General features: G+C 44.9%; 1 protein-coding gene across 3 annotated transcripts in view; it reads right to left on the minus strand.

Moving 5' to 3' along the window:
* LOC120302772 overlaps window positions 1–8,599 on the minus strand; it is a 34,121-nt gene extending 25,522 nt beyond the window's left edge. The window contains exons 1-2 of one of the 3 annotated variants that reach the window (XM_039331696.1): window positions 3,846–8,599; window positions 2,709–2,845 (exon numbers count right to left, since the gene is read on the minus strand). In XM_039331696.1, coding sequence (XP_039187630.1) covers window positions 4,958–6,496 — 1,539 coding nt within the window. In that variant the 5' untranslated portion in view covers window positions 6,497–8,599 and the 3' untranslated portion in view covers window positions 2,709–2,845; window positions 3,846–4,957. Of the gene's footprint in view, window positions 1–1,112; window positions 2,846–3,845 lie in introns of those variants that run through there. The other 2 variants (XM_039331695.1, XM_039331697.1) reach the window with 2 other exon arrangements.
* Window positions 8,600–8,827: the final 228 nt, after the last annotated feature.

Here is an 8,827-nt window from a genome sequence, read left to right on the forward strand (position 1 = left end):
TCTGGCCTTCTAAAGAGCAGTCGGGGTTGATCTCTTCTAGGACTGACCGGTTTGAACGCCTTGCAGTCCAAGGGACTCACAGGAGTCTTCTCCAGCACCATAGTTCAAAGGCCTCAATTCTTTGGCGCTCAGCCTTTCTTATGGTCCAACTTTCACAGCCATACATTGCAACTGGGAAAACCATGGCCTGGACTATACGCACTTTTGTTGGAAGGGTGATGTCTCTGCTTTTTAGTATGCTGTCTAGATTTGTCATAGCTTTCCTCCCCAGGAGCAAGCGTCTTTTAATTTCTTGGCTGCAGTCCCCATCTGAGGTGATCTTGGAGCCCAGAAAAATAAAATCTGTCACTACCTCCATTTCTTCCCCATCTATTTGCCAGGAATTGAGAGGGCCAGATGCCATGATTTTTGTTTTCTTAATGTTGAGTTTCAAGCCAACTTTTGCACTCTCCTTCTTCACCCGCATCAAGAGGCTCTTTAGTTCCTCTTCACTTTCTGCCATTAGAGTGGTATCATCTGCATATCTTAGGTTGTTGATATTTCTCCCGGCAATTTTAATTCCAACTTTTGATTCATCTAGCCCTGCCTTTCTCATGATGTGCTCTGCATATAAGTTAAATAGGCAGGGCGACAGTATATAGCCTTGCCGGACTCCTTTTCCAATTTTGAACCAATCAGTGGTTCCGTGTCCAGTTCTCACTGTTGCTTCTTGACCCACATATAGGTTTCTCAAGAGACAAATAAGATGGTCTGGTATTTCCATCTCTTTAAGAACTTTCCACAATTTGTTGTGATCCACACAATCAAAGGCTTTTGCATAGTCAATGAAGCAGAAGTAGACGTTTTTCTGGAACTCCCTAGCTTTCTCCATGATTCAGCGTATGTTGGCAATTTGATCTCTAGTTCCTCTACCTCTTCGAAATCCTGCCTGTACTTTTGGTAGTTCTCGATCCACATACTGCTGGAGTCTAGCTTGTAGGATTTTAAGCATAACTCAGCACCTCCTGGTTTCTAGTCTGGTACTAGAAACTGGATCTCTATCAATTACAACAGTTTCTAAAATGTTAATTTAATTTTATCCTCACTTTTGAATTGCTAAAATATGAGGAAAATGTAGCTATCTTTGAAAAATAAAATACATTATTGCAGAGGATAAACCCTTTAATATGTAGTCTAAAATATCTAATATATTTAAAATTAAAAACTTCAACGAAATACCTTAAGTGTTCTTCCAAAGTTTTGGACTCTGCTCAGTTACTCAGTTGTGTTGTAAACAGCACTCTAAGGATTTCTAATAAAATCATTTCAACAAAAATTCAGAAGGCTCACTGTGGTGCTCAAACTTTTAAACAGGAAAACAAAATTAGTAATAGTTCTGTGATACATGTAGTAACTTACGTTATTTCCACAGGAGGAGGTTGAGGGGTTTCTCGAGATTTGACAAATAAAGAAGAGCAGAAATTACAGAGTTTGTTGTATAACAATAAGGTTTAAGATTATTATTTTTTTGCAACTTGCATGGTTTCTTCTTCATGTACAGCTCTTCTACATGAAGGTCATAAACAAATCTATTTTCAAGACAATATTACATACATTGACTCTGCATTGGTGTATGCCCATGTTCAGAGAAGACAATCTCAGCCAGAAAAGCTAATTCATACTATAAACAAAGTATATGAATACAACATCCAAATTGTGGGGTGTTTTTCAGTGAAAGAAGAAAGTAAGCATTTCTGTAGAATGCCACATTTACCTCTATTAAAAAATATTTGGATGGCTGCCCAAACAAAATTCTTGGTGGCTCATAACAATAAAACCATAACATGAGAACAAACACCAGGCTTTTCAGTCATCCCCTTGGGATGTACCACCATCAATTTCAGACATTCATTCTCCATCCCTGCGCCCGGGTAAAAGCCCAGGAATTGACAGCCTTCCAAAAGCCTAAAAGAGGGGAGGCTTGTGGAATCCTTTGGGGGAGAGTATTCCATAAGGTAGGCACAGCCACAGGTGAAGGCACAGTTCCGAACTCCCTCTAGAAAGACTGCAAGACTCCAGGGAAGTGACCTGGAGCACACCTGCCCTATCTGATCTGGTAGGATGGGCAGATACTGTCAGGGGAAGCGATCCCACAAATATCCTGATCCCTGCCATGTAGGGATTTAAAGGTGACAACCACATTTTGAATTACACCCAGAAGGAAACTGGGAGACAGTACAGCTCATACAACAGAGGTGTAACATGGGCAAACCTAGAAACATCCAATCCAGCATTTGCTGTTGCTTTTTGGACCAGTTGTAGCTTCTGAGTTGCCTTCATGGGCACTTCAAGTGATCTTCAAGAATTTAGTAATGAAAAATATAAAGTTCTCTAAGTTGCAGAATGGGACGATTCTCCCTCTAGTCATGCGGGGAATTCACTGGAGAATGCAATTACATTTGGAAGAGTGAGCAGTAAAAGGAACCCAGGCTGTCAAAGAACATGGTGGCCGTACTCCATCAAAGCTGACATCAACCAAAGCAGACAGAAACTCAAATAGTGCAAGATAGGAAGATGTGGCAAGACCTTTTCCATAGAATCACCAAGAGTTGGACATGAATGAATGCATCATCACCATCATCATCTCCATCATCATCATCATCATGCTTTGTCAGTTTCTTTCTTGTAATATGTAATATGCCAAAGAGGAAAAAAGGAAAGAAAAATACCTGATGTTGGCACGATTAAATATATCTTCCTCTTCTGAGGATTCTTCATTGTATAATTTATCGCTGCTGCTTTTTTTCATCACTGCTTGATAAGTTTCCTGAAGCCAAAGAGGCTTCTCAAAAGAAGATGCTGAAGTCTAAGCATGAGGAAAGGATGTGAAAAATGATCATAAAACTTCAGTCTGAGATTTTAATTTTCAGTTTGCATTATCATTTTATTTATATCTCAAATTCAAATTCCAGATCCTGGAATGAAGGTTATTCCGTCAGATTTTCCTTTCAGGTTTTGTGAATTCAACCATTGTGATTTATTCCATAAATACTTTTCTGGTCATGGGAACTATGTCATAAAAATGTCTACCAAAAATGGTTCAAACACTGCTTTCTTTTAAATACCATAGTATATATTCGGGTATTTCAAACTGTCAGTCATCTCTAGAAATCACAGGTGTAGGACAGGCTGGGCTCAAGACTGTTGGCTGTGACAACTGCCTTCTTCTCCCTCTGCAGAGAGAAGCGAGAGTGGTTCTGAATTACTTCTGTGCGGGCAGAAAATCAGGGTGTCTTCTGTTCCTGAAGACAACTGATTGGCTTACAGGATCCAGAAGAAATGATGAGAGGCAGAGGAAACTGGCAAGGTCAGGAGGAACATCTGGGAAACTGCCATCTTTATCCACACTACTGTCAACATGGAGAGATTATCCTGCCTGGCTTAGATGACTTTAAAACACAGTGAGTGGCTTTAAAACAGGAACATCTACATTTAGAAGGAGCACAACAAATGGCTCTAGACATCAGTTACCAAGTAAAAGCCAACCTATGTCAAACACTGCAGTCCAGTCCTAAAGCCTATTTACTTAGAAGTAAGTCTCACTAAGTTTAATATACTCCCAAAATAAAAGGATTATATTTTTTATTTATTTAAATAAATTTATGTAACTGTCCATCTTACAGATAAGTGATTCTAGGCAGCTTGCACAATTAAAAAAAATCCACCATCCAGTCATACTTTAATTTGTATTATTGTTATTAAGACTTGGTAATTGAAGCTTGCCTAAGCCACATCTCTAATATTTATGGGAGTGTGAAGCCATGTTTTTTAGATCCAATAAGAAAATTGAAGGGGCGTTGTCTTACCTGAACGCCTTTTCTCAGCAGGATGATGTAGAATCCACCGGATGGGTTATTACAGCCTTCCTGCTCAGCAGACTAAGTCAGAACTTTGCCCACGCCCCTCCTTTGGGTGTGACTCCCAGTTTTGACGAGGCGAAGCAGCTCTGATGAATTCACGTAATGGCTCCATTTGTTGTACACCTGCCTAGACTATCTTCATGGGAGGGTGTGGATTCTACATCATTCTGCTGAGAAAAGGCATTCAGGTAAGACAACGCCCCTTCTCCAGCAGGATGGCTGTAGAATCCACCGGATGGGACATACCAAAGCCCTCATGTCTCCTCGGGAGGGAGAGTCTAGGCTCGTGAACCTTGAGAAGAAACAACCTGTTGAAGTACACACCTGCCAAATGCCGCATCAGCCGCCGCAAAGGCATCTACACAGTAATGTCTGACAAACGCCAAAGGAGAAGACCACGTTGTAGCTCTGCAAATCTCCTCCAACGAAGCCTGCATGGACCACATGGCCGACGCAGCAGCACTGCATGTTGAGTGAGCCGTAACGTGCGGAGGAACGGGAATTGACTGAGAAGAATAGGCTCAAGTTATACAAGCCCTGATCCACCTACCTATGGTCAAGGAAGAAACTTTCTTCCCCATGGCCAAAGGTTGAACGGATACAAATAGAGCCTCCGACTTATGGAAGGATGAAGTGCGCTTCACATAGTAACGCAGAGCCCTGCATACGTCTAACTTATGCCACTGACGTTCCAACCTGTGCGCAGGATTGGGACAGAAATTGGGGAGGATTAGCTCCTGAGATCTGTGAAAGATAGTGTTAACCTTTGGAATGAATGAGGGGTCCAGTCTAAGGACCACCCTGTCCTTGAAGAAGGTGCATAAATCCTCCCTGACTGACAGCGCAGCTAATTCCGAGATCCTTCTAGCTGAGGTAATAACCACTAGAAATGCTACCTTTAAAGACAAGAAGTGGAGAGAACATGAACTGAGAGGTTCAAACGGAGACGATGTCAAGGTCTGCAGCACCTTGGTTAAATCCCAAGAAGGATAGCAATGTACTACCAGAGGTCTGGTGTTGACCACTCCCTTTAGAAAGGCACTGATTGCCGGATGTTGCTACAAGGGGCTGGAATTGTCGCAGGAAAGGACCGTTGAAAGGGCCGCTAGTTGCCTGCGGATAGTACTGGATGACAAACCCTTATTCAGACCTTCTAACAAATAGTCTAGGATATTTGGAATAGTGATCGAGAGTGGTTCTAACTTATGTATAAAACACCACTTGCAGAATCCTCTCCATGTGGCGTCATAGATCCTGTTCATCGAAGGGCGTCTCGATGCTTGTATCATCAAGATCACCCCGGACGAATAAGACTGCCTGGCTATACCTTCCCGTTCAAATGCCAAGCGGCTAGTTGTAGCCACTGCGGGTCGGGATGTAGAAGGTTGCCCTGGCTGAGGACCACTCGGTCTGGAGGGATCCTCCACAGAGGTGATATTGAGAGATCCACAAGGTCGGCAAACCACGGACGCCGTGGCCAATGTGGAGCAATCAAGATTACCTCTGCTCCTTCCAGGATCAGCTTGCGTATGGTCGCCGGTATCAGAGGAAGTGGTGGGAAGGCGTACAAAAGCTGCGCCGGCTACCGACATCGAAGGGCATCTGTTCCCCGTGTCGGAAACCTGGAGAAGAACCTGGGAAGCTGTGTGTTTGTCGGGGTGGCAAATAGGTCCAGGTGCGGCTACCCGAATCTCCGTGAGATCTCCTCGAACAGAGCCAGATCCAGTTGCCATTCCGCATGGTCCACCTTGGCTCTGCTCAGAGAGTCTGCTTGACGATTTGCCTCCCCTGAAATATGTTCCGCCCTGATGGAACCCAAGTTTGACTCCACCCAAAGACCCAGAGCCGATGCTTCGCGCATAAGTTCCCAGGACCGGGTCCCTCCTTCTTTGTTGACGTGGGCCTTTGCTGCCACGTTGTCGGTCAAGATGAGGACATGCTTCCCTTTTACTAGAGGAGAGAATTGGAGGAGGGTTAGGTGTATGGCCCGAAGTTCGAGCCAATTGATATTGTGGGCGAGATCCAAGCGGGTTCACTGTCCCTGGGCCAGATGGGTCCCCAGGTGAGCTCCCCAACCGAACAGACTTGCGTCTGTTGTGAAAGTGACCCGAGTCGGCTCTCTGAATATGGTTCCCTTGGTCATCGCAGAGTAGAGACCAAAGTAGAGACCGTAATGTGTGATGTGGGACTGTGACCTTCCTGTTGGAAGCACTGAGGTTCTGTCTTTGATAAGGAAGGAGGAACCACTGTAGGAGCCTGGAGTGGAGCCTGGCCCACGGAACGATGCCCATGCAAGATATCATCTTCCCTAGGAGTTTTGACAGCTGTGCCAGAGACACCCTCCTGTCCTTCCGAATCAGTTTCCTGATGCTGGTTCGACGCTCCAGAGAAAGATATACCTTGCAGAGTGATGAGTCTATTATTGCCCCCAGGTGTTGGAGTCTCCTTATGGGAGTGGTGTGGCTCTTTTTGAAGTTCACGGAGAATCCGTGATTCTGAATGGTGAGTATTGTGGTCTGAATGTCTAACTGTGCTGTCTGGAGAGAACTGGACTGGACTAGGATATCGTCCAGGTAACATTGTACGCGCACCGGCATCAGCCTGAGATGGGCCACTATGACTGCTAATATTTTTGTGAAGACCCTTGGAGCTGAGGATAGACCGAAGGGTAAGGCCCTGTATTGGTAATGTCGGTGCGCATAGCAAAACCTGAGAAACTTGCGATATTGCGGGTGAATCGGAATATATAGGTATGCCTCCGTGAGGTTTATTGAAGAGAGGAAGTCTCTCTTCCTGATGCTGGCTAGTATGGACCTCAGAGATTACATCTTGAACCTTCTGTAGGTTAAGAAATAATTCAGTCCCTTTAGATCCAGTATTGCCCTCCACCCTGCTGAGGCCTTTGGAACCACGAAGAGAATGGAGCAAAACCCCTTCCCTTCCTGGTCCCTTGGTACTGGTTCTATGGCTTGAATTGATACCAGATGCGAAATGGCTGAGGCTACCAAGTTTGCCTTGGTAGTGTTCCGGGAGAGAGGGCACCTGATGAAGTGGTCTGGTGGGGGAGAATAGAACTCTAGGGTAAGATCGTACTTGATGGTCTCTAATACCCAGGCGTCGGAGGTGGTCAGTTCCCAGACGTCGCTGAACCTTTCCAGCCGACCCCCAATGGGAGAGTCCTGCCTGGCATCACTTGGACCGCCTGTAAGGATGGCCTCTAGATACCCTGAATGGACGCTTAGACTGGAATTGGCCTTTGGCTCCAGTATTTTGGCGATCCTGGGAATGATCCTGTCTGGAGTAGAAGGATCGCAAGCCTCTTGAACAGTCCCAGGATTGCCCTGGCCAAAAGGGCTGTCTCCACTCCCAGGAGCTGCTGGGACAGAAACTTTGTCTACGGAACTCCTGTGGGGCTCTCCTGTTCAGTTTTTTTGAAGGGTGGACTAAGATCTTGCATTTGTCCTTACCCTTGCTAACATGTGGATCCAAGATAGATCCAAACAAGAGTGTCTCACTGTATTTAGATGTGAACAGGTGCCATTTAGCCTTCAAGTCTGTCTTCCAATGTTTCAGCCATAGGAGCCTAGAGAGGCAACCGTGGCAGCTATAGATTTTGCAGAATATTTAGTTGAGTGTAAGGAAGCGTCTGCCATGTATTGGGAAGCGGCCAATATTTTGGCCAAAGTTTGATGTGTTCTAACCTGATCTGGAGGGACGCTGGCCTGTAGCTCGTGAAGCCACATGATGCAAGCCCTGGTGAAGAAGGAGGAAGAAGTTGCCACCTCGGCCGCCCAGGCCGAGGCCAGGTGTGCCTGACGGAGAGAGAGCTCAAATTTCTTGTCTTCAGCTTTCAGGGCCTCTGTCATGTCCCCTGGAATAGCAGATGTAGAAAACAGTGAGATCAGAGGACTATCAACAGTGGGTACCTCCAACAGTGAGGCAAATGAAGGAGAAACATTAAACAGCTTCTTTTCTACGCTGTTAGGAACAGGTGGAGCTGCCAGCGAGGACCATTGATCTTCCACAGAGGTGCGGAAAACCTCTGGGCAAGGAATGTACTTGTCCTCCTCTACCTTCCTCGCGAACAGAGGATTGGCCTCCTGACTGGTAGAAGGTTTTTCCTCCTGTACAAAAGTTAGATTAACGGTGGTAATTGCTTTGATTGGGAGAGATTTAAGAAGAGAGGGGTCAAAGAGACCTGAAGTTGGGGTCTGCTCAGGAGTAGCCTCTTCATCTTCCGACAAGGGCATGTCAGCTATGTCAAGGTCCACCGACTCCGCCTCTCCCAGCTGTGAGGAGGTTTCTTAAACATCTGTGGCGGAAACAGTGGCCCTCCCTTTTTGGGATAGAGGTTGGAAGGTCAGTTGACCTTTGGAGGATATAAACTGAGTGAATGTATTTTGCATAAAGGACTGAAATTGAGCAGACCAGATATCCTCCTGAGACCTGGCACTAGGGCCCGCCACAGCCGGAACATGATCTGGTGATGATGCAGATGATGAGGAGCAAGGGGAACCAACCTGCTCAGTTTCCCCCTGAGGAGACCAAGACCTTAGAATTTTCTGAGAAGAAACAAAGGTAGGTTCAGGTCTAGGGGTCTCCAATGGGACGGGGGGAACTATGTCAGCCTCATTGGATCTAAGTCTTTGGGCCCTAGAGAATTGTTTTTTTTTTAATTGAAATTTTTTTATTTTTTTTAAAACATACAATCATTTATAAAAATACAATAAAATTTTAGAATAGAAAACCCCCTCCCTTACCCTCCCTCCCACCCCCACCCCCCTCCCTTCACTTCCCAGAGCAGAATACAGGGTTAAAAAAAAGAGAAAATTATAATAATTAAGAAAAAAGAGAAAAAAAAGAGAGAAAAAAATATCATAATTAACCTTTAACTCCATAACCTATAAAATTCTCTATAATATTTGATA

Source organism: Crotalus tigris, unplaced genomic scaffold (assembly GCF_016545835.1).
Source record: "Crotalus tigris isolate CLP2741 ecotype Arizona unplaced genomic scaffold, ASM1654583v1 scf7180000024437.13266115, whole genome shotgun sequence".
Classification (NCBI taxonomy): Eukaryota; Metazoa; Chordata; class Lepidosauria; order Squamata; family Viperidae; genus Crotalus; species Crotalus tigris.